Consider the following 26,233-nt stretch of genomic DNA (forward strand, 5'->3'; position numbering starts at 1 on the left):
TGTAACTTGTCTCCCAAACTTATTTTCTGCTTTTGTTCTTTTAACTCCTCTGAACCTAGTTCCTGCAGCTACCTTGACCAGGCCTTTACTAAACCTTTCCTTTCGCTTTTGCATGAAACACTTACAGACTGAGGAACTCCGCCTTGTGCATGTGTGCAGGCATCAACCATGACTGAGCAGGGTAAAAAGATCACATTTAATATTTGTAAGGGGTAATTCAGATACGTTTTCATAGAATTATAGAATGGGTTTGGGTTGGAAGGGACCTTAAGATCATCCAGTTCCAACCTCCCTGTCATGGGCAGGGACACCTCACACTAAACCATGTCGCCCAAGGCTCTGTCCAACCTGGCCTTGAACACTGCCAAGGGTGGAGCAGCCACAGCTTCTCTGGGCAAACTCTGCCAGCACCTCACCACCCTCACAGGGAAGAATTTCTTCCTTATATCTAACCTGAAGTTCCCCTGTTTCAGTTTGAACCCATCACCCCTTGTCCTATCACTACAGTCCCTGATGAAGATTCCCTTTTCGGCACCCTTGCAGGCCCCCTTCAGATATTGGGAGGCTGCTCTGATGTCTCCACTCAGGTTTTCTCCAGGTTGAACAGCCCCAACATTCTTAAGCTGTCTTTGTATGGGAGGTATTTTCTGCTTCCAACTCCATCTACACCCACCCCTTCTTATGGCACTTCCGCGTTAACATCATCATCCCACAGGTTCAAAGCGGCTTGAGAAGCTGGGGAGCTCCCACGGTTGAGGTCACTAAAGCTGACTCTGCTGTAGTACCTCAGCTGTCCTAGGGCATTGCCCCTGGCAGTGTGCTCTGACTCCCCTCAGGTATACCAAAACAACCACACCGGGGAAGGCACAGCCTGATGCCTCCGTGGGGTATCAGGGTACATGCTCACACCAGAGCTCCGTGCTGCTCCCTTGCGACGTGTCTCTCCTGTCAGAGACAAACATCACTCCCTCATTGGGCCCTATCTTGCGAAGTCCCCGGGACGATTACGCGGACCCGCGCTACGCGAGGTGGGCGCGATGTTTTCCAAGGAACACCTCGACTTTTGCTCCCAGACTTGGGTTCCCTCACAGGGGTCGAAGACCCGGCTGAGAGCGCGGCCAAAAGCGACACCGGCCAGGCCGCAGCGGTGCGGCGAGACACCGCTTCCCGCAGGGGGCAACAGCGAACCGTCGGGGAACGGAGGGATAGGGACGGGACAAAAAGGAAGGCCAGACCCGGCGGTACCCTTCCTCCAGCACCCCGTCCCTGCCCGAGCCCCTGCCCCAGCCCCAGCCCCGCCCGCACAGCCTGCCAGACCCGCCCCTGGTCCCTCCTCCTACCGAGGAGGCATGGCTCCCTTGGCACCGGCTTCCCGGAGACCTCGCTTTGTGCACGGCGCCTGCGCAGCCGCCACCGGCGCGCCTGCGCCGTAAGTGCGGGCAGAGGGTCCGGAGTGGAATTGCGGTGGCCGTTACTGGCGGCGTTCGCAGCGGGGCGGCGCGGTGGGGATGAGCCTCCGCCCGGCCCGGCTCAGGGGACGCGGGCGGAGGGACGCCGCGGGTCAGGCCGGGCCTCCAGCAGCCTGCTGCTGTTCGCCACTGCCGTCCTGCAGTCGAACGGCTGCGGAGCTCGAGGAGCGCCGCTGACCGAAGCCGCCCGCTCGGGCCCTACCGGGCCCGGGGCGAGGGAGGGAGGGAAGGAGGGACACGCAGGTAGTGGGGCGGCCGCGCCCCAGCCCGAGCTCCTCGGAAGGCGGGGGGAGCGGTTGGGGCGGCCCGGCCTCTCTTTCCTCCGGTCCCGTCTCCTCCCCTTCGTTTCCCCGCTCGCTGGTTAGGCAGGCGAGGGAGTGCGCGGCCCGGCGCCCTCGGAGAGGATGGTGAAGCCGCCCGCAGCTCCCGCGCCGGGCCGGGAGGCGGCCGAGCCGAGCCGGGCCCGCGCCGCCGGGGCGCTCCGCAGAGGCTAAGGGATGAGCCGTACCCCGCGGGGTGGTCGCTAGCGGAAGGATGACCACTCCCGCCTTGCTGCCGCTCTCCGGGCGGAGGCTGCCCCCTCTGAACCTGGGCGCCTCCGCCTTCCCGCACCACAGGGCTACCTTGAGACTCTCCGAAAAATTTATCCTGCTCCTGATTCTTAGTGCCTTCATCACCCTGTGCTTCGGGGCTTTCTTCTTCCTCCCCGACTCCTCGAAGCACAAGCGCTTTGACCTGGGCTTGGAGGATGTGCTCATTCCTCACGTGGACACCAGCAAAGGGGGCAAGAACCTCGGCGGCTTCCTCATTCACGGGCAAGAGCACGACGAGCACCGGCACAGGTAAGAGCCTGGCTTGCCGGTGGAGACAGAGCGGGTTCCCCTTGGGAGCGGAACCAGGTGGAAGGGAGATCCCTTGAAAAAAGTCCTTCCCGGATCCCTGTCGCTCCTTTCCCTGACGTGCTTCTGTCGTCCTAACGAGTGTCAACTTCTGGGCTCTAGCTTTGTGTCCTCCAGCTGCCATATGTAGCTGTGGTTTCGTGTTTTCTTTACCACTGTGAATTTAACCTCCCGGCTAAAGAGGGCTGGGAGGATAAAATACTGGTTTGTTTTCTCACCCTAGCCAATTCCCAGGGTCAGTCGTGGGAAGAAGGGGGTTAAGTTATGGCATTTGTGGAGGCAGTATATATGACTGAAAAACCGCCGCATCTTTTCTATAGATGTTATGTGCTTACTTAAAACCAGCTGCTTGTTGCTGAATAGTGTAGCAAGAACTTTGATGTGACAGACTTCATGCTGTGACCCTGAGGCTGTCAGCTTGTGATGTGCAGGACACAGAACTAGTGTAGATGGCTCGGTCCCCTTTTCTGTCCCTTAAAATCACTGTTATAACGCTATATCCAGACAGCTGGAGACGCCGGTGTCTGAGTTTCCATAACTGTGTTTGCCAGTGTGAAGAAATTGAAGGTAATGAAGAGTAAGAAGGGTAAATGTCATGCTGCTGATAGCTTTTTGGGCTGCCTAAAGCTTTGTGCAGCACAAGCCTCTAAATGTTAAAGGCAAAGTTGTGTGAAGTTAAGCCTTCAACTCTCATTTTTTAAATCTGTTTTATACATTGTCTCCTTCCAATGTACATGAGGATGTAGATGCCCTGCAGTCTCCTCAATTTATCAGATTTTTTTTTTTAAAAACACAAGATTATCTGTAAAATAAAAATTGAGCAGACTTGCTTCTTTAATGATGTGTCAAGCAGCTGCTCTTTATATTAACTTACTTTAAACGCTTAAATCCTACCATAGTGCATGGGTCATAGTGAAGCTGACTGATCTCTCTTCACTGTCCAAGATGTGAAAATGTGATCATTATGGGTGATAAAATATAAGCTCTTCATACTCAAATTAGTAATACAGTGAAATTTAAAGAAAGGTGGCTTATGCTGATGGCATTTCCTTTGAGAACAGTTTAAAACATATCCTGTTGACTTAATTATTTAAAGGTTATCTGTGCTAGATTAAAAGGAGAGGGTGTAAGTGCCTCTCTGCTCATCTGTTATGAGTTATAAAGACTACCTGAATACTGTGGTATTTTTTCTTAAGGCATCTTTGCTGTTGGATGCCTTGTGATACTTATGAGCTCTTTCTCCCTAACTGAAGGGGTATGGATGCTTAATATTTAACAAGAACTTCTTTTGTCTATGGCATTAATTGCTTGTGCGGTTAAATGTTGCACAAAACATAGGTTTAGGGACTCTCTAATGTGCTCTTGAAGTTCTCATTCTTTTTTTTTTTTTGATGATCTGAATTCTTAGCTCCCCCCATCACTGTGGTACATGCATTCAAAATCAGGTTCTAAAGTAGAAGACAGGTGCAACAAAAGAAGGAAGAGTTCAGAAATGTTCAGAACTCCAGCTGTGACTGTTCTACCTTGTGTTGCTCAGTAGGTGGGCCACAGAAAATGAAGTTTACTGATACCGATAGTTCTGGAGTGATGCTCTTGATTAACCCACTTACATGTGTCCTTTTCGGGTTTCCTCTTTAAGTATAATTACTGGGGCTACAGCTTTAGTAGTGATATGCATGCTATTTTTCTGTCATACATGGATAACCAGTAACTTGCAACTGTTGGAGCTAAATGTGTTTTGCTTGTTTGGGATCTGCTCTTAAACAAAGTGGTTATCCTGTCATCAGTTAACTCTCCTGTGGTCCCTCCATTAACTATGAATGTGTGTACCTTCCCCTACCCCACCACCTAAAATTGCCCCTCTCATGTACAGTTTTTTGTTTTGTTTTTTTAATTTGAGCAAAAATAGATACTATTCCTGTTGTTTGAGCCCTGCAGACCACTGGGTTACTCCAGGGAAGTCTTAACTACTAAAAAAAGCCTGCTTGTTTAACCTGCTTGTAAGACACTTGTGTGAATGTCATGTTAATCAATGTGAACCCAGGTGTTGTGCTTTGTTTCTGGAGCAGCTTTTTTGGCTTATTACCACATAGTCTTATCAACAGGCCATTTGCTAGCTTTGAGATGATGCAGTGACTGTTTTACATAAAGGAAAATACGAATTGCCATTTTCATTGTTGAGTTCCTACTCCTGGGTTGTAGGGACATTGACAGACAGTATTTTGAGAAAGTATAGGGTCTTCAGTAGTGAATTCTAGGTTGTTACCTCAGTTTGAGAAGGGAAAAATATTCAGATTACCATCAAGGAGCAAAGTCAAGTGTCAATTTAAGTGTTGTTTTTTGAATGGCACTGAGGAGATACAGTACATAAGATCAAGAGAAATTAACCTACTGTGAATACAAAGAATAATGTGGTCTAAGATCTGTACCGTGATGTTGGATTGACAAACTGTATTTACAAGAATTGTGGACTTTGGAAGAAATTGGATTGAAGGTCATTCGTATGAAGTATACACTTGATCATGAAATGACAGGTATTGATTTAGTGACTGGAGGAAAGTGTTTTCTTCTGTGAATGCTGGTTTTGACCTCTATCAGATTATTTAAACCCACATACCATTATTGTGTTGCTCCCTTGGTATATAGGCTATAATAATTTAATGCTTATTTTCTCCTACCCCTCAAATTTTGAGCTTAGTAGGCTATTGGAGCATATTCGTGTTTCTGTCTTCTAGCAAAATACAGCAATGATATAGGTAGAGGATTGTCATGCAGCTGTGATTTGCTGTTGGGTGCACAAGCAATGTTTCTCACTGGATGTTTTCTGTATTCCTCACATTGCTTTCCCACCTCTTTTCCTAGGCCCCCTTGGCATTCTTGAGTGTTTTTATAATTATTGTTAGCTCTTGGCAACATTAACTTTGCATCTGCCATTAAGCTGTTGTTTTTTACTGTTCTTGTCCTTCTTTACTTCTCACCTTCCAGGCATCAAAAGGCAGGGAGATCCCACTCTCTTCCTGATAAAGTATTCTTTCAAGGATTACAGTGTCCTTGTCCATCATCCAAAGAAAAACAGCTTTCTTGTAAGAAGGTGGTTAAAATCTGGAATAAAACTGCAGTTTATATTTTGGGAAATGAATGGGCAGCAGTGCAAGTTAATACGAATTTTTAGCTGTTTCTTTCATGGGTAAGCTCTTCATTTACGCTTGCAGGATAATGGGGAATGGGTTAGTAATGTTGGGGAGGTGTACCACAAAATTTTGCCTCTGGGAGAAAGTGGAAGAGACTAGTCCAGGACTTGTGAAGATGCGTGCATATACATGCTTTTTAAAAATCTATTGCACTTCCAGAAGATGAATTTCTCTTCATTTCAAATAGGATATTTCAGATATTCTGGAATGAGAGCGGCACAGTTTCGAAGACGCATCTTGCCAGGCAAACTTATGCATCACTCAAAATTTGTTACGCTGTTTCAGATAACTGTTACTTCTCAAAACATCTGCATCTCCCCTGCTGCGCAGAAACATTTCAGGTGTTTCTCACTGCCCAGTTATTTTCCAGCTCTCTCTATGTTTTATTCTTCTGTGCCAGGTCTGAAGGATAGCTTTGGAAGGAGAACAATATATTCTTACGGTTTCTTGGCATCTAGTGTAAACGAGTGAGGATGTAGATGCTCTGTAATCTTCTCAGTTCATCAGATCTTATTTAAGAAATAAGATTATCTGCAAAATGAAAATTGAGAAGACTGGCTTCTTTAATGATATATCAAGCAGCTGCTCTTTATATTACTTGTCAAAAGTTAAGATCATTCCTGTGGTAAAAGTACATTAATCTTAGAGGCAACATAATTTTATGAGCTCAAAGCTGCAATGCCACTTTTTAACAGCACTTGGACTACTGTTGTGCCACCAATTCAGTCCTTAAGAATTTGCAGAGCTGTATCTTCAGCTGCTAAATTCCTCTGTATTCCTTTAAGTTATATCTCCTGCTTAAGCTTAAAAACAGCCCCCAGACTAACCCTCATCTCATCGCATTGATAGCAGGTGCTGCTAATACAACTGGCCACCTCGACTGCCTTGGCCTCTATGTGTGAGTATGTATATATCAGTGTGAATCATGCCATTGACTTTGTTTCTGTGAAGTTAAGGAATATTGGCTCCTGTGTTATGCAGAGATAACTGCCAAGCAGTTTGATAATGTCCAGTTTTGGGTCAGCAGCGCTATGGCAGTAGTCTAAAAGTGCTCTTACCTCTGTTGCTTAATACATGTTTGTCTCTACAGCAGTAGCAGCTGCTGTCTCTACTCTTAAGAGGTGAGGTGAAAGTAACAAAAATGATTCTCAAGAGCTTTCAGTTTTAATTTCTTCTTTTAAATCCTGTATTTATTTATTTCAAAGAAACATGAAAGACTTTATATGCTTCTTTTGAATACCTTTATCTTCTCTGGTCTATGACTTAATTAGCCATAGTAGAAATGGGAAGCAGAGATAATTTAACCTCTTACTCAGTGGGATCAGTGTCTCCTGTTATCCTCTGCCATGCCATCAAGTATAAAAGTGCATAAAACTCTGCCCTTCCTTTCCCACCTTTACTTGAGGCACAGCTCATTAGTGTAATTAAGACTATTTGCTATTCTGAGACTATTAAGACTACTTGCTATTTGTGATTCTAAGAACCTAGGTCTTTTCTGCTGAAAAATCAGGAGCCACTTTAGTGGCTGGGCCCCAGCTCCTACTCTGTCCAATTTTTCATTGCATGAAATTGAGCCTGTCTTCAAAGTAGACTTCACAGTCTGTCTCTGGGCACTGAGTTTAAGCTGAGGTGCCTGACGTGGAAGCAAGAGGTTTTTAGAGTCAACATGCATAAGATGCAGGTCCTCATGGTGAACTGAAATGGGCACATATGGAGCTGAAATGGGCAGGTGTAGTATGCGCCAAGTCAGGGTTCAGAAATATCTGGTATGTCTAGGGCAAAGAAGATGTAGCTATTTGGTGCTGGTCTTCAACTGTTGAAGCTATTTCAAGAGCACTGCCCATCTCTATCTGAAGACTTTTCTCAGTTGGAGTTTTTAATAGCCACATGCCATTCTCTGTTCTGGAGCTCTCCATTCTTTTTGAGAAGAGGCTTGAAAAGTTATGCTGGTCCTTGAAGATTAATGGGAGTTTGTTTGCTCTCTATTTCTTCAGGAGTCCCCACGTTATACCCTTAAACTCAATTTGAATCTCTCCCAGAGTTGTATTGGACTGTGGGAGAGGTACCCTCTTATATTATTTCTAAGATTCTGCTGAAATGTGTTGTGTTGTAGGCTGAGAAATGCCTCCATCTTCAAATTGCAAAATGCAAATTCTAGACCATCTGTCTAGATGTCCTCCTTCCTCCCCCCCATCTGCTGAACAGCCTACATCATATGTAGAATACTGCTTGTTTCAAGTTATCTTGTTGCACTCCAGTTTGTCAAAGTATTTCCTGTATTATGAAAGAGAGGAGTTGAGAGCTGGTGCTCTCCATTTCTTATCCTTTCCAGTTAAAAATAATAAGGAAAAGTTTTAACTTGTTTTTCTGCATGATCTACGCTTTGTCTACATGCTGGAAAACAATCAGGCGTGGGAAAACTGCAGGAAGTCTGCTGGCTGGATTTAGTCCAGCTTCTGGTGGGTGGGAGGCAGTAGCACTTTGGTTCATTTGGAGTTTTGTAGATTAAAATCTCAAAAGAACTTTAGCATAAATGTGGGTTGCTTAATGATGGTAGCAGTGTAGGCAATAGTAAGCATCATGGCTAGTTGTGGGCATATTGCGCTGTAAGAGTTCCCACATCTTCTGATGTTCTCAATTTCCTCTAGTAAATACAAACATATTGATCCTACTCAGCTAGTTCTGAGTTAAGGGGTTTTTTGCTTTCTGATGTATGTAAAACTATGAAGTATGTAAAACTAATTGCAAGTTAGTGATATAATGTGTGTGTGTACGTGTTTTCATAACCATTGAACTGAGACTGAATATGGGCAAAGAGGAAAAGTTTTGTAACACTTCTCTTCTTATGTTCTTCCCTAAGATGCCTGTAAAGTCCACTTTAAGTATGGTTGAGTGTTGAGTCTGGGTGGATGGGTAGGCAGCTGTTTCTCACAGTAGTTATTCAGGCTATCAAAGTAGGAATTTGAGGGTATATGTTTGGATGCAGCATGTGAGATTTGTTCTTTCCCCTCCATTTCCATTTCCAAGCGCTAGTGGGGACTGTCATCTCTCCTGATTCAGTAACTACATGATCACTTTGTTACTAACATTGAGAGTTTTGTTGCAAGTTAACAGTTTGGAGAGAGGAGTGTGTGAGGCCAGCAGGGTAGTAAGGGGGATGTCATGGTTTAAGCACTTTTCCCTTGCTGCCCGAAACCTTGAAATAAAAAGTCTGAGGGCTCCAGGTGTTCTGTATGATTCTAACTTTTCCAAAATACCTGCATTTATAGTGTATTTACCTTTTATTTAATCAATATGAATTCTGCTGTTTGTCTTCAAATTCAACAAATAGATTTTACTTTATTAACCTAATGCATTGAGAGTGCACACATTCATCAGGAGCAAATATTGGGAAAAGCTTTGAGAACTGCTAAGTTCTTGTCATATGTTTGCTTGTAAAATTTGTAACCTTTGGTTCCTTTTGTCTTTATGTTGTCTGATCTAGTGTCCTCCACAGAGTAAATTATGTATCTTCATCTAATCTCTCAAAGATATGGAGGTTCTGTGCCATTATTTAGTGTTTGAAGAACTTGGAAATAACTGGTATTCTCAAAAATGCCTGGTAACTTCCATTGTGTGGTACCTGGTAGCCCAACCAGGTACACTGGTGTTTTTAAAACAGAACTTGAAAAAAAAAATGAGAAAAGTTCTAGGCTATTTGTTAACCTTATTTTCTAAGAGGCTGCTTTTTAAAGGTAACTTCAGCCTTGTCTCCTAAGCCAGCAAAGTTTGTGTCTGTGCCTTATGTTTGCTTGCAGTGCTCACTGACCCTGTTCTGTTCTGTATTCCTTCTTTCTCCCCCATAACATCTATCAGTAGTAAAGGGTAATATGTCAAAATAAGTATGTTTCTGTATCTTGTGCATATCTCAGTGCTGGGTGAAAGAAAGACCTTAATTAGGGACAATGCTGAAGGAGGGATCACAGCTATGAGCCCAGGATACTTAGTCTGCTGCTTGGTCAATCTGCACAAGAGCTGCTCTGAACCAGCTACAGCATGTGTCCTCTGTTCTTCACTGATTGCTGGAGAAGGGTGATCAGAAATTAATGATGTGGCAGGGAACTGCTGGGTTTGATGGGATGCCAGTAGTAATGGGTGGATTACTGAGGTGGTAGGGCTCATTGGCGCAGAAAGCTAAAGGCTGTTAACATATGAAGTATGGGGCTGCGTTAGTTCTGCTAACTTTGCATAAGTGTTGAATCATGGGATTTATTTGTCCAAATGTTGAATCATATGTATGACTCTCTTGCTGCCTTTATTTATGGTTTTTTAATATGATGCAAACCCCTGAACTGGATCACCTTATGTATGTCATTTGGTGTTTGTTTTGTTCATGTTTTATGTTTTATTTACTTGTTAGTCACCTCTTAAACCACCAGAGGATTTTGTAAATGCTTCCCCAACTCCTTTCTGCTGTTGAGGCTTGCAGCGGCAGGTAGCTATTTTGTATGATTCTTTTTGAGAGAGCAAGTTGAAGGTTTTCATTTGGCTTAAAGTTATGTATAATCAGTATGGCATGAGCAAAATCTCAGCTTTGAGGGAGCTCATAAGATGAAAGTATTTTCTTGCTGTATAAAGATTTAAAGAGCTCTTAAATGAGATTACTTTGTGTCTATTAACACCAGCATGTAGAAATGGCAATTTTCACATTTAATGTGTGCTGGTAGTAACTTGGAAGGCTTTTGTAAGATGACATTCATTTCTGCTGAGGTTTAGCACTGTTTGTAGGCCAGCAAGGCATTTGAAGTTTGCACAGGCAAGCTGTATTAAGTAGTTTCTGTCTCCCAGTAATTTTCTTATCATTTTTCTGTGGACCTGCTGACGTGTTCTGAGTGTACAGTCAGGCCACTTACGAGCAGGTGACTTCCAGTGGTAGATCAAACTAATCCCTTTTATTTTTTGTTGGATCAAACTGAATGTGCTCACAAAGGGTAAGAAAAACATCTTGTCCGTGTGAGTGGCATATCCCTTAAATCCTTTGGTGTGATGGGGAAGATCATACCTGCCATCTTGCTCTGAATATCCTGCCAGATCAGTAAACTTGTGCTGAATACACTGGTTTGTGCTTGTGGTTTACGTTTGTTGGCTGGTAAGAATAGCTTTCAGCATGCACTGTCTTCTCAGCTGATTTTTCTGGATGTGGTGCCATCATTACAAATGTGTTGCATTTTTAAGTGCTGTTTACTATTTTCCCTGTTCAAGTTAGGGGATCGGCTTTTGCTTCAGAACACTTGCATCCTTTCTGATGTATATATAAACAAAATCATAATCCATAGCTGACTTTCTGGTCCATAGACTTCCTGCTTGTTTTCATTACTTTTATGAAATAAAATTTGCCCTATGCTTTAAAAAAAAACCTTGGAGAAAATTCTGTGACTCTCTGGGCTTATTTGAGATGGCACAAGTAGTGGCAAAGATGCTTTTCAGAGAAGAGGGGAGTTATTTTTCTGTGTAAGATACAATATTCTCCCTTTCCTCCACCCCCCAAAGAAAAAGAAAATTCAGTCCTGAAAACATAGAAGTGTGAATTAGTTTGACTAAGAACCATGTTTTAGTGACCTTTTAAATCTCTTGTTAATCAGGTTTATCTTGGAAACACTAAAGACTGTTTAATTCTAAACTTAATAATCACAGATGATGCAAGCATGTGTCTGTTTTCCCAGTGCTGTAATCACACATCTTTAGTTCCAAAAGGCATCTGTTCTGCTGCTGTAGGCTTCTATTTGAGTGGAGAGTGCTCTCCAAGTTAGAGTAACACATGTATTGAATTGAATTCTCAATTGAAATACACAGTGCTCTGGAGAAGACAATACTGCAGAGGGGCAGGTGAGTTCTTCTGCATCATGGATTTCTGATGTTATAAAGCATATTCAAGGAATTCAGCTTTCTACTTTTGTAACTAATTCCACCTTCTAGAAACAGTGGAATCCATGGCAATTAAAGTATTGGTGGGTCTGTGAAACAGCTATTTTCCAGTAAAAAGGAAAAAATCAAAACAAATGGAAAACAGTGCTAAGAATTAAAACATATGTTTGACTTTAGTTTTAGCACTGTATCTTGTACATTATTTTAACCAGTTGTTACTCTGGACTGTTAAAACTGATGTATGTACTTCAAAACTGTCAAGTTGGATCAATGAATTATTATACTTGTTAAACTGGTTCAAGTCAGTGCAGTTCATAGAGTATGAACGTTATACATGCCTATTTCTATGTGAAATTAATTACTAGTTCACATCCCAGATGATGAAAGGGAACTTAACTGCACTACTATAACTGTCACCCTGATAACTGAGAAATGTTTGTTTTGTACAATATCTGCAGACTTTCTCACTGGACTGACACCTGTGGAAGGATAACAAGGTATCTGTATATAGGACATCTATAAACTGTTCAGTGAAGTGGATAATCAGTTGCCCCTACTGTCATTCCAGTGCTTGCAGATGAAACTTTAAAACCAGTGAGGTAACTGATATTCTACTGGAAATTTTTGTGAACAACTTGTTATGAAATTGGTTTAGCTTTTTCTTGTAGTAATGTTGGTGAGCACAACACTTGGGAATCATTCGTAGTCATTCAAAGTTGTATTGGTAACCAAAGGAAGCTGTTTTTATAAAATTGCCACCACAACTCACCAAAAAATGCTACCTAAAACCAAACAAAAAAACTTCCCATCAACTTGTCATTCTTGGTGTTACTTAATGTAAAAAAGAACAACAAAAAAACAGGGATGGGAAAGAACCTAGAATCTTTCTGGCTGGCTTTTACTCAGTCCTGCGCTAGCATTGCAATGTTTGACAGCGGCTAGCTGGCCAGAGTAGGCAATGGGAACAGTTTATTGACTAATGGAGTCAGATGCCTAATGGTGACTTTGTTCTTGTATAGTGTTGTGAAACAGCAGAATTTTTGAGATCATGTTACTACCGCTACATATGAAACCCAGGTCTTTGTTTTCTCTGGGCTTTTTTTTTTATGCATCTGTAGTTTTTGATAGGTTTATTTTGGTTTCTATAAATCACTTGAGCACTAATTTTATTCAGCTGGATATGCTATTGCTGTTTGCTTGATACCCCCACTCCCCTCTTTAGATATATTTTTTTTCTCAGAGTAGCATCTGGCTGTCGCACTACAGTGGGACTAGATCATCCAGTCTACTGCTATTACAAAGAAAAATGAGGCTTGACATATTCATGTCAATTTGGCAAGATGCCTGAATCGTTATGCTCAATGAAATATGTGACGTTTCTAGTGGTAATGTAACCTGCAGGAGCACTTGCAGGAGAAACTTCAGGCGCTGCAAAGTAAATGCAACCTTTCGTTTGGACGGGGAGGTTTAGATGGTGATACAAGTCACCTGGTCAATCCGGAGCATGAGATTGCAGTTTAGTAGAATCGTAGAACAGTTTGGGTATGGAAGGACCTTAAGATAATCTAGTTCTAACCCCCTGCCATGGATAAGGACACCTCACACTAGACCATGTCACCTGAGGCTCTGTCCAGTCTGGCCTTGAATACTGACAGGGATGGAACATTCACAACTTCCTTGGGCAGCCTGTATCAGTGCCTCACCACCCTCACAGTGAAGAACTTCTTCCTTATAGCTAACCTGAACTTCCCCTGTTTCAGTGAGAACCTATGACCCCTTGTCCTGTCACTGCAGTCCCTAATGAAGAGTCCCACTCCAGCATCCTTGTAGGCCCCCTTCAGATACTGGAAAGGCTGCTCTAATGTCTCTTCTCCAGGCTCAACAGCCCCAGTGTTCTCAGCCTGTGCTCCAGCCCCCCGATCATCCTCATGGCCTCCTCTGGACTTGCTCCAACAGTTTTTTCAACACTTTTCATGGTCTAGAATTTGCTGGTTGTGATCCTGGGAGAATTTCAAATGCCTTTTGAGTTTAAAAGGAAAAAAAGTCTCAAGGAAATATCTGTGGAACTTCCTTTCGTTCAGTAACAAGTTAACAAACCAACAAGAAGCTTTATCTCCGAAGCTGCATGTATAGTTTTTGAGTAAGTTGCATTTACTTCTTTGGTTCCCTAGCAGGTTTGTTTTGAACCTTCAAGGGTTCATAGTATGGAACTTTTAGAAAAAAGCAAACCAAGTAATATTGTGTAATGTTCTAGTAACTATAGAACATGTGAAAGTATAAAACAATGAAAATATCCCTTAAATTTCATACTTCACACATTCATTTTTCTATCTGACTTCTGTTACTAAGAAGAAATTCTGGAACCTCTGCAGACCAAATAGAGTTCTTCCAAGCTGCCTTGAAAAGTTGCCTTAAACTGTGTCAACCATAACCTTGCCTCACCACCTTTCAGGTGGGTTCAGTAATGCTTAAAATAGAATGCCCTTTGCAAATTAGAAAGCTTTATATTTACATCAAAGTGTTCAAAGCCGTTTGTGGTGGATGGTTTTTGGTTTTATGTTTTATTTTTAGTTTCTTCTCTAGCTCTCCTTTTTGTAAAATTGGTTAGTTATTTATAGCAATTTGACCCTACAGTTTTCAGTTCAGTGCTCAGCAGTTGAAATAAAGCAGAGCTGTAAAGGTGGCAAGTGCTGTCCAATTGTGACATCTAAATCTGCATCACCATCTTCTCTTCTGTGTGGAGACTAGAAAGCTGATGGGGAAGGAAAATATAGGAGGAGTTGGATGGAAGTGTAACCTCGAAGTTTTTCTTTTGTTCCTTTATGTCATGCTGTTCTTCAGATCACTGATAACTGTTGCCTCAACCTTTCTCCCACAAAGGTTAGGTGTGGTCCCAAGACACATTGTGCTGGTGGGTGGCTCATATTGCTTCATCTTCTTTTAACCCATTAAGAATGATTGATTGAATTTTAAGAAGTGAGAGTAAATAGAAGCCTCCATGAAACTTCAGTCCTCAAGAAGGAAAGCTATTTTAGGTTTTGACAGCTGTCTTAAATACCATGTTTTGTGTTCTTTATTTCTTCTTCCATCCCTTCTCTCTGGAATCCAAAATTGTAATAACTGAAGGTGTCATAATGTTTATAGGGGAGGGAGTTAAGCTTCCTTTTCCTAGTCTGTGTGCCTGATTTTGTGGTACCTTTACTTTAGGTTTGGAAAAAACTTCCAACTAATATTAACTTCTATGCATGACAACAGCTGCAAGGATGTGACCTTTTGCCACAGCATTAATCTTCAGAAATAGAGTCTTTCTGTATAAAATTGCTGTGGGTATGTGTTTGGCATCCTCTAGCATACAAGGAGGTTCTTCAAGCAGGAAAACCACAGCAATTACTTGCTGGCTTGTGCAGAGCCTAGCCAGTTAGGCTATTTACTGTGGATTAATGTGTTTACCAGCTTAGTGAGTCCTTGGTGGCCTGAAAGGTAAAAGGTAGGAAAACATTTGATTCTTGGAGTGGATTGATTCTTGATCTTACTGAGTTAGCATATTACAACTCAACTGCTTTTTTTCTCAGATTTTATGCCTTTTTGATTTGCTCATGAATTAATATCTCAGCAATTTTACTCTTTTTTTTTCTTGCCTTTTGTGGCTTACGAGATTATCCTCTTGTAACGTAACAGTTTGGCTTTGGAGCTGAGCCTGAGCTCACATTGGACTTTGCGTCATAAAGAGTTGGAGCTCCTGGTTTATCTTGGGGCTGCATGCTTGTTTACTCTGGACCAATGTGTTTGAAAGTATTAGTTCTGAACTTCTCAAAATAAACGTGATTTTGTTGCCTACAGGCAGTGAAAGAAAAAGTTGTGCGTTGTTTTCTAGTTCCAGAGTTTCCATTAGTCAGGTGAACAATGACGTCTTGTTTGACTCATCTCTTTATTAATTATATACTGTTATAACATATTTGTTAAGGAAGTTGCCTCTTTTTCATGAAGAGGTAAGGAAGTTACCATAATAATTTGAGCTAATGAAACAGATTTTAATTTAATCTTAGAGGAATCAAACATATGACTGCAGCTGTCCCTGGGCTGCATTTTATTGCTGGGAATTCAGAAAGTTGACAACAGTGGTGGTAGACAAGGAAGAAATTAGACTTTACATGTTGGGTGTATATGTGATTGTATTAAGTAAATTAACAGAGACAGATAATATTGTTTACTATATGCTGCTCATAAAGCTATCTGAAAAATCTGAGATTCTGTTGAAGAAAATTCAGAGATCAGATTGCTGAGACATTTTATATCCCCACCTCTTCTATTATTTTAGATGCAGGTTTTGGGTTGCTGCATTTCATGTATTTTCTGGTCATGTCAAGAGTAGTTTGTCTCCAGCTCATCTGTTGTTGCATACATCTTAAAGCCTGAATATGTAATCTGTAAAAGATTTTAATATTAAAGTATTTCACCGATACTGGAAATGGCATTCATAGCTATTAATCAACATCGCGTTGCTTTACTTTAATGTGTTCATTTTATTATAGGTTTATGAAAAACATCCATGATAGCTCTGGATGTATATACTAGATGCTCTACTATACTAGAGTCTTAGATGTATGTAATACTGAAACTTTACTTATTTGCTATATTTTGTTTCACTTGTACCCTGACAATATTTTTATTGCAGATGTATATGAAAAAAGATTCGCTTAGCAGTTCCTGAAGAATGCCAAGTCATCTTTAGCTGACTTCATTGCAATGTATAAGAGCAGTTTACACATCACAATTTCCTCTTTTATACTTGCATTCTGTTGTGTTTTCCATCATGATGCTAACATTCTTACCTTGTTTGTGAATCAGTCATTCCTTAGACTAGGTGCTGAATTTTTCTAACCTAGCTGGCTATCAACAGTATTGTTTTCCCAGTGGGAAAGAAGTTGCAGTTGGGAAGGTGTCTTTCACAGAGGAGTATCACTCATATTCTCTGCAGCTTGCTTATATACGAGGAAAGTCCACTGCACAATATATGGCAATGATAGCTGCATCCTTGTAGATATTCAGAAGCTGTATGGACATGGTCCTGAGCAACTGGTTTTAGGTGGCCCTGCTTGAGCAGGGGGGTTGGACCAGATGACCTCCAGAGGTCCCTTCCCTCTTCACCCTTTCTGTGATTCTGTGACAGCGGCTATATTCTCTTCTGATGTGCAAAAATCTGCTTTCCATATTCATAAATGTACTGAGCAGCGTGAGCCTTGCATTGTTACGTGTTTTGGGTGAAGTTACTAATCCAGTATTGCTTTTTTTTCCTGGCCTTTTTTAAAAGGGAAAAAAAGCCCTGAACACCAAATTATCTGCCTCTTGAAGCAAAACTGTGTAGTTTATAAGCAGGGTGGGTTATTTAATGTGGAAACTTCTTAAAAGCACCTACCTTAAAAGGAAGGCTAAATAATTTGTCGCACTGTTGTCTTTCATCCTCTGCTTTATCGACAAGATTAAAGAACTCTGGGAATAAAGAGATACAGTTTTGCTCTGTTGTGCAGTGCAGGTTAGACCACATGTCATGATTTCCAGGTATTTTGTTGTGCTATCTTTAGTTACTATTTTGGCTGATTTTGCCAAGCAGTGGGATATAAAGCTTTGCTGCTCATTACTTGTTGCCGGTCCTAGTGGTGCTGTGTGAGAGAAGACTTTTATAGAGTATTTCTGTTTTAATTAATATTGCTGTTAAAAATATATCCACACTGCAATCCATGTCCTCTTGTATGAAATCCTTTTGAATCGCAGTATAAGTGCTATATGTATTTGTTTTTTTCCCCTGAAATAAGTAAGGACTGTGCTTAACAGAACAATGACTGCAGCTCCTGCCCTGCCAGGGATTATCTCACAGCACATCACAAAATAACTTCTGAAAGTGATTTTTATTCTGAGACTGAGTTCAAATTAGTTTTTTCCCCCTGCTATTGCCCTGTAATTCTTCCAGTTTTTGTGAAGCAGGCCTATGTTTTAAACTGCTACCACATGGAAGGACAGGAGCACTGCTGGCTATTGTGGTCCTGCTGATCCTGCAATATAAGGTGCTCATCTGTGTCTTTCAGACAAATCAAATGCTGCTCCTGTGCCATAGTAAAGCTGACTAGCACTGATGCTGTATTAGACAGGAGGGTTGTGCATAACTGTTTCTTGGTAGTGAGAGGAGCAAGTCAAGAGAAATTGCTGTAGATCTGTGTTTGGACTAAGCTGCACACCCCTAGTAGTATTGTTTCCCTATAGTGAAGAGATTGTATCAGTATCATATGGTAGATCCCAGGGTTTTACCCCTCTTCATTTTCAAGCCCTTTGCCATACATTTTAGTGCATGGCTTATGGTACTATGAGTGTTAACTACTATTTTTAAATGCATTGATAGGCAGGTATCGGGTTTTGCCATATAGCTATATGATAACCGTTATAGGTGGAACGGGAAGATGAATCTGAGAGTCCATGTGAATTTCCAAGATGGTATTTTAAGCAGTGTTGCTTCTGGGATGTGCAAAGCAGCTCTGGCTGGGGGAGTAAAATAGCATTAGGGAAATGTGGTAGCATGTGTCAACAGAACATCTGTGTGAGGGTAGTCGCTTCCTTACAGCTCTGTAGGCCCTGCCAGAGGGTTTCCTGTGCAGAGAAGTCTAGTACCATCTGCTTACCTGAAAGTTTGCCATCTCTGAGTCTACATTATCTGATATTTGCTACTTTCGCTTTGTGATGGCCTTTATCTCTTTATGTGTATTTTTGCTGTCGACTTATTTTATATGTGAACAATTGAGAACTTCTAGACTAAGATCAGACTAATACAATGCTTGTTGCTTTAACTAGCTAATTTTGTCCAGCTGTTTTTCTTCAGGTGGTGAGAGTCTGGGGTTTACTGCAGGATATCAGGCTGCTGAGAAGACTTGTGGTATAAAAGGAGGGAGCTACCATGCTTACTGAGTTGCCCCTTCTTAGCACAGACATCAGGAAGAGGACATTGCTTCAGTTAATATAATTCTCTTTTTTCCAGTGTAGGAGGTGGGCAAAAGGAAAGAAGTACCTGATAAGGAACAGGAACCTGGATGGGGAATTTAAGCCAGGGGAGGCAGAGAGCCTTGGTAGTGGTGAAGAGAAGCAATTAATTTCATTCTTTGAAAGCTGAAGATGGGAACTGCACTCAGAGCAAATTAAAAGGGGTTGGATGACTGTGAAAAGAGTGCCTTTTGCTTTCTTCCCTTTTTCCCTAAGAACAAGATTGATGTTGTCGTGAGGCATAAGAGGAGGTGGGTGAGATATCAAAAGCTAATCAGTGGCCTTGGGGAAAGGAGATATTTGAAGCAATTTGGTGCTCACTAAGGCATAAATAAAATTTAGGGTGGTAGGGAGTGATTTTTTACTTAATGGAGGAAGCAATATCATTGGGATAGACTAGAGAAGAGGAAATCACGTGGCTGAGTGAGGGGATAGGGGTGATGTTAAAGGAGGGAATAACTAGTCAATGGCCATGTGAGTCTGTGAAGAAAACATGCTCCTTATAGCTTGGGCTCTAATTTAACATCCCTGAACGTGCAGGTCTATAACACTAGAAGCTCATGCTCTGTTCTGCTGTGTCCCCAGCCACTTAATTTTGCTTATATCCTTGCCCCAACAGCAGCCTTTGGGCAGTCAGCCAGTTAGGAGACCTGATTTGGCCTGAAATGGTCAGTGATTGTTCAGCAGGCTCAGCTTACTGCTGGCTGACTGGCTTGTTGCCTGATCTCCAAAGTACTGGCATAAGGAGTAAGAGAGCTTGCTTTTGTAGGGTGACTAAAGCCCTGAAACCGAGTGATTTGCCACAGAGATGGTGACCCACAAAAGAAATATAGAGTCATCCTTTATTCTGTAAACCAGTATTCGAACTATTATTGTTATTGTTATTAATGCTGCACTCATATACAACCAATCTTCAGCCTAATAAATCAGCAGTGTGTGTGGACATACAGCATCCTTCACATGGTGGTTGTCTTGTTTCTACAGAACCATTCATTTTTTAGGCATCAGTGACTTGTTGCAGCAACACCAGGGAAGCTGTGTTCCTGTGCACTATCTGACTGGTGATCAGGAAAGGGGACCCATGCTGATGGTGAGCAACTCTTACACATCTAGGTATATTCTCTTACCAGTCCACACAGGTGGACTTCTGTATCTCGGGTGTACAGTGAAGACAGTGTCATCTCTCTGACTGGAAGTCGCGTCTACAGATGGGTCTCCTCTGAGTTTGTCAGAGGAACTTCCCAAAGCTTAACCTGCCATGGCCTGTGCTTCTGTTGGTGATCTTTGCTCAAGGTGCTGTGTGCGTTGTCTGCTCAGTCCATTTATTTCACTGTGATTTTGGCCAGTAGTTCTTAGTTCTGCTATTCTACTGTTGGCTTTGACCTTGGTGCTCTACAGTTAGTTTCATTTTTTGTTATACAAGTCACTTTAAAGCTACCATTTACACATTGGTCTCTGGCAGATTCTGTTAAGGGAAGACTGTGTGGACTCAACTGTAGAGGGAAGAGTGCTCCTGCTTCTTTACCAGTGTTAGCTTTGGCTGTCATCTGACCTCACCATCAGCTAAGTCAGGGAGATAGCTATGCAAAAAAGCCAACTGCAGAACAAACAAACACCAAGGGAGTGTTACCAGTCCTCAGATAGCTTGCTGTGGTAAGACACTCAATCAGGTCACCAGCCACTGACAAGTGGCAGAGCTGGTGCAGGCTGGAGTGGGAGCTTTCACTTGGCTGTAGCTAGGTATTAATCAGCTTAAATATAATGTGGAACTATAGCTGGAGTCTCTTTTTTCCACTCTGTCAAGGTTTGTTTTTGTTTTTTTTTTTCTTCCTCTGTTGTTGACCTACATAGTAACTGATAGAGGCTGACAGCCTCCTGCTATTAGCTCAATTGGTGAAGCCTCATATGGATGTCAAGCACCAGACTTACTATTTTGAATCACCAGGATGTTAAAACGATTGTCATATTTTTTTAGTGATTTCTGCTTCTTAGTTTCCTCAAAAAAACAGACCCTACCCTCAAACACACTTCTATAGAGCAAATGTTTTCTGGCACCCATTTTTTCTTTAGTGTTTCTAGCTCCGTTAAGGTTACTTACGTGACCCTTTTAAAACTCAGCTCAGTATTACCACTTGCAGTTGGTATTTAACTTTATTTTTTCCTGATCGTTGTTATTTGAATCTAAAGAAAACTTTCAAGCCCTGTTTTTAACAAAATAAAGTCAAGCTCATGATATAAATTGGGTTAATAGAGGTGTTTGCTTGTTAACTGTGTTGCTTGAAAAGTTTTCTTGTTCTGTTTTATGGTTCACTTGGTCTACAAGAGTAGACCAGGAGTTATCTTCTTTCTATTACTGTTCTTGCTGGACTTGCACATTTAGTGTGGTTTTTTGGGGCAAATTCTTTTCAACTATGTCCCCTCTTGTCCTTCATTCTAGAACAAGCTTATAATGTCTATGTGGAATGTCACAGAAGTGTCATGTCTACCACATATGAAGAGTGAGGCTATACTGGTATATTAAATGTTTAATACGTATATATTTAGCGCTTCTATTGCAAGGCATTAATGCAGCTTTCTCTGTGATGTTCTTGCATAGTGATTTCAGCAAGCCTTTGATATCTGCTGGAGGAAAGTTTTCAAGCTATATCTTGTGAAGTTAAACAGGTAAAATCCTGTTTCTCTTTTGCTTAAATGTTCTCTCATATGTTGATGTTCCTGTATCTTGGGTGAAATGTTAGGAAACTCTTCACAGCTTGCTAGTCAGACTATACCACGTGATTTGTTATTAGGTTAGACTACCTGATGAAGAGCATGCTATAATCCATAGATGTGCTAAGAAATTCCTTTTCTTTGCCATTTAGGTGTGCAGAAGTAAAAGGAATTTCTTGGCTGGCTATTACTCCTATCTTTTTCAGTTTCTGGAGGCTATTAGGGTCTTTTCAGTCACTCCTGAAGATTTTCTGCATACCTCCAGAAACTTTTTTTTTTTCTCCCCTGGGAATGCGAAGAGGGGGATTTGTAATTCTGGGGGCAAAGATCAGAAAAGAAGGGAGAGCAGGGGTGCTGTGTGTAATGCAGGCTTATGATTGGTGTTCATTTGTTGTTGCTTCCTTCTGGTTTCTGCTCCCATCTGCTCCCAGAAGTAGCGCTGAAGATGGAATGCAAACTTCCTTAGAGCATACACTGAAACAGTTTCTGATGTTGTGCACAAATGGACCCATGACTCATTTTCTTGGGGTAAAAAATTATGTAAGAACTATATATTTAAAAAAAAACAATCCTTTTCACTCCAGAGAATGTTAAAATGTTAAGTACTGTAGGAAGTGATAGTTCTTCATTTGCACATACAACTTGAATGTGGCTTTTCGTGTGTTCAGAAGGGTGAGAATTACAGTGTAGCAGAAACCAGTAACATTCTTGGTTTTCAAGTGTTTGAGTCTAAAATTAGTCTCTTAAGTCTGGCTAATTTTAGGGTTTAATATTGGGCAGCTTAAGTAGGATTGTGATTTTTCTGGGAAAAGTTGCTATCAAAGCAAGTTTGTTTTATCATTGTAAAAAAATTAGCGTTTACAACTAGTTTATTTTCCTTTATTCTATGAAAAAGTCAAAAACTTCTGTAAAAATGGTAGCATGATGGACTCTGAGAAAGATAGGAGCTTTGAGTGGTATGGAAAATACAGGAATGCTTCAGACTGCAGCAATTTTTGCAATATAGGCCAAATAATTTTTTCCTTTCTGGCTTGTGTTGCTGGGTTTGTGTGGTGGTTTGGTTGTAGTAGTTGTGTATTTTCCTTCCTATTGGAAACTTAGGGCTTGGCAGTAGTAGTAGACTAGCCATAAAATAATATTGAAGAGTTTGCTGTATAGTGGAAGTGCTCTGGTTTTTCCATTTCTGTTTGAGCACATGCTTCAGTATCTGATTCATGCCATCAGCATCAGCAGGATTGCATTGTCCTATATATAAATGTGCTTATTTGTAGAAGTCCCTCCTTTAATAGGAAGCAGAGATGACAAATTGCTCTGGCATGAGAACCCAGTTCATTGCTTTCTCAGTATCACAGGACCAGCTAATATATTATTCTGTCTTGATCAAAATGTTTTTTATATCAGTGAATAATACAGTATGCAAGGTGTTTGTCCATCCTTGGACTTGACTTGACTGTACATTTCTGTATATGTGTCTAAACTTGTACAGTATCAGTGTTTCCAGCAACTGAAGAGTGGTTGATAGTAGAAAATTCTGTATTTTGACATGGCTAATTGTAGTAGGCTTCTGCAGTTTTCAGTTAAAATTGTCTTGCTGGTTTTTGGTACTGTTGGAATCCTGCATCAAAATAAACTCTTCATTTCCATATGGGGAGTTTTATCCTACCCAATTCTCCTGACTAACGCTAATTCCTATTGTCGTACTCTAGATGTATTTTCCAGTCTTGCTGCTCGTAAAGTTCTTCTGCCTTTATTACTTCAAAAAATAATCATAAACCTAAATCGGTCTTGGGGGGATACTCACTGGAAAGGAAGATCTGATGCTGTAGTCAGTTTGCTGCTGGGAGACAGGAAGCTATTTGAAATCCTTTTACACAGGGCAGGTGGCAACATTCTTATTCAGCTTTCTTGATAAGCATGAAGAGATCCTAAACATCATGAACTTTTACTAAGATTTTTAGCTTTTCAGTGTCCTTTTTTAGAATGGATTAATATTTTTCTCTCTAATTTAGCATGGTAAATGCTTTGAGAATCAGATTTAAGACCTTGTTCTGCAGAGGCTTAATATTCTGCACAGCAGTATTAGCTGTAGCTGTTAAATGACGTTTCTTTAATCAGCAAAAATGATGAAATAATACCTGGTTTTGATTTTGTTAGTTCCATGAGGCAAATGTAACTGTACTCTTTTATAGCATAGAAGCAGAAAGGATCTAAATGAGATGTATTTGACAGAGCTGTAGTGATTGAAAAATCTATGTTGTTGAACTTTATGCATTTGTCACTTTTCCTAAAAAGTGTTTTTTGTACCCAAATGACATTAAGACACTAAAAACTGAATGAGTTCGATTGCATGTAGTTGAAAACTTCTGTAAAGTGTTAGACGTAATTTATAGCATTTATTTGTTCCTCACTAATGAAAGCTGCATTCACTGCTGTTGTAGTCTTAAAAAAATTATCCTATTTCTTTCTGAGATAGTTGATCTGATTCTTCTAAAAAGTCCTTTTTGACTAATATTATGTAACTACAAAACTAAGAAAGCTCATATAAGCTGAAAATGCTTGTCTAGTGACACTTCTTAGTGCTGACAGATGCCTGGCTTCTATTATATATATATGTATAAACATCTACTTTTCTTCAATAGTAAAACTTAAGCTGACTTTACCAGCTATAACAGTGCTTTCAGGTCCCAAGAAAGCCACTGACTTGAGCTTGGCTCCCTCCTCCTTTTTCTGTTGATGTTTGGGATTACATGGCTGCTGAAGGTGGGTGAGGAACCTTTGATTATGGTCATAGCACTTGACAGAATCTCAAGATATATTTTCCCAGTTCTTCAATTCTTATCATATTAACATTCATAACATAGGAAGCAAATAATTCCCAAAGGATGACCTCTTGCCTGCATGTATTATTATTTGTTTGGATTTTGTTTAAATTCAAAAGTTATACATATTCCTGCTCGTGGCAGGGGGTTCGAACTGGGTGATCTTTAAGATCCCTTCCAACCCAAACCAGTCTGGAATATTCCACATAGGGTAATGGAATCTGTACTGTTTTATTCTTAACTGAAAGGTATGTTTTGTACTTTTTATTATCATTATGAAAGAAAGTGAGGGATGTCTTATGTGTTAGTGTATTTTACTAATGAAGTATTTAATTGGGTGTTGTTACCTTTATAATTTATGAAGATTCTCTCTATGTTCAAAAAACCTTATAAAAGATGCCTAGCAATAGTAAGGATTTTTTTCTGCTTTCAGTTTCACAGAGGACTTGCTCTTCATGCATAAGGGATGTGCTTCAACTCTCCATACCCTTTTGCACTTTCTGTGTGCCCATTCAATCTCTGCTTCTGAAATTCTTGCTAAATGTATTCCCCAAGGGTTTTGTTTGTCCTTCTTCCAGAGTTGCTTCCAAAGATCCTGCCTCAATTACAAGACAAAGGAAAGCAGTTGGGTAGACACAGACCCAAGAAGTAGCAATCAGCATTGGCCTTCAGTGATCAGCATGGAAAACCATGAGTTTATGCATCCAGAAGTGGCTGTGTTTTCTTTCTGTTGTGCCTAAAAAATACATGTAATGAATTACAAACTTTGCAGGAAAAAATGCAGAAAGGAAATGTAAAGATGCAAGTAGTTCTGTGGACTGTCATCCTAACGGAGTTGTTGGGTGAACAGAATAAGATCTCAGGGCCTTTAGCTGTATGGGTTAAAAAAAAACCTGCATTAAATATAAATGGAAACAGAGTAGGAAAAGTTAGGTGTAGTCAGGTTTTAGGAAATGGGAAGAATGCCCAGACACTGGCAATCTGGGCAATGGAGAATTTTCCACTGCTGAACAAAAGATGTGGGAGGAAGATTAACAGTAAGTCACAGTTCATTTGGCTTGAAGGTTGACATGCAGCTACAAAGAAATGTCAAGAGACTGAGGTTTTGGTTTAGACAAGAGAGCAGATGTGAAACAGCACTTGTCAGGCCACACCTGGAATATTGAGTTCAGCTTTGGTCCTTGCTCTACAAAAAAGATGTGGACAGACTGAGATGGTCCAGAAAAGGGCCACAAAGGTGACTAAAGGACTAGGAAGCCTGCCAGATGAGGAAAGGCTGAGAGAGCTGTGTTTGTTTGTTCAGCCTTGAGAAAAGAAGACTCGGGGTGACCTTACTACCATGTTCCAGTATTTAAAGAGTGGATACAAAAAAGATGGAGATGTGGAGTCACATGGGGAAATGGACATGGGTTACTCCTGGGGAGATAGCAACTGGGCACAAGAGGAAAATTTTTCACAATGAGAGCAATCAGCCATTGGAATAAACTCCCCAGGGAAGGGGTGGATTTCCCAACACTGGACACTAAAATTCGGCTGGACAGTGCTGGGACATCTAGTCTAGGTCATGCTTTGCCTAGGAACATTGGACCAGATGATTCTTGAGGCCCCTTCTAATCTGATATTTTATGATTCTGTGATCTGTGAATTTCCATCATAGAGATGAGAGTTTGAGAGCAGTGATGAAGGTGGCTGAAGGCTAGGATTCTTGGTCTAAGATTTTGCTGCAGAAGAGATCAATCAGGGACATCATTATTGCACTGAAGTGGAAGGAAGTTTAGTTTGGAGGAGGTCTGTATGAAATTTAAGAGGGTGCATTTAGGAGTAAAACAGAGTGCCTGTGTCAGCAAGTTAATTCTCTCCTCTGTAGCATGGTCTAAAGAAGTTTAATGATGGGAAGCGAGGAGGGCTGGCATCCAAACTGGAAGCCATGCCTTTGTAGAAGACCAAGGAAGCAAGCTAGCGGAGCTTAAGCTGGTACAAGTAATAGTAAAGCAAGGCAGGAAATAGGAATGTGAAGATCAAGGGAAAGTGTGACAGCAAGAGGAAAATTTCCGATACTGGTTGGAGAGGAGTAAGAGGACTTGAATGAGGACTCTGTCTCATGTTCCTTGTATTTAAGAAGCCATACTGATGTCATATGCAAATGTAACCACTTCCTAGAAACAAATTCTCCTGTCACCTTTGTCTGAAAGAAGCCACTCGAGGAATTTGCAATT

At 41.2% G+C, this 26,233-nt stretch overlaps 1 protein-coding gene across 1 annotated transcript in view; it reads left to right on the top strand.

Annotated features, from left to right (window-relative positions):
• Positions 1-1,784: 1,784 nt before the first annotated feature.
• The window catches only part of MAN1A2 (mannosidase alpha class 1A member 2), a 139,385-nt gene continuing 114,936 nt past the window's right edge, over positions 1,785-26,233 (top strand). Inside the window, exon 1 of the mRNA XM_057416009.1 lies at positions 1,785-2,311. Within this exon, the coding sequence (XP_057271992.1) occupies positions 2,004-2,311 (308 nt within the window). The 5' untranslated portion in view covers positions 1,785-2,003. The remainder of the gene's footprint in view (positions 2,312-26,233) is intronic.

This window comes from Pezoporus wallicus, unplaced genomic scaffold (assembly GCF_028554395.1).
Source record: "Pezoporus wallicus isolate ANWC-B61680 ecotype Strahan unplaced genomic scaffold, APGP_CSIRO_Pwel_v1 contig_6814, whole genome shotgun sequence".
Classification (NCBI taxonomy): Eukaryota; Metazoa; Chordata; class Aves; order Psittaciformes; family Psittacidae; genus Pezoporus; species Pezoporus wallicus.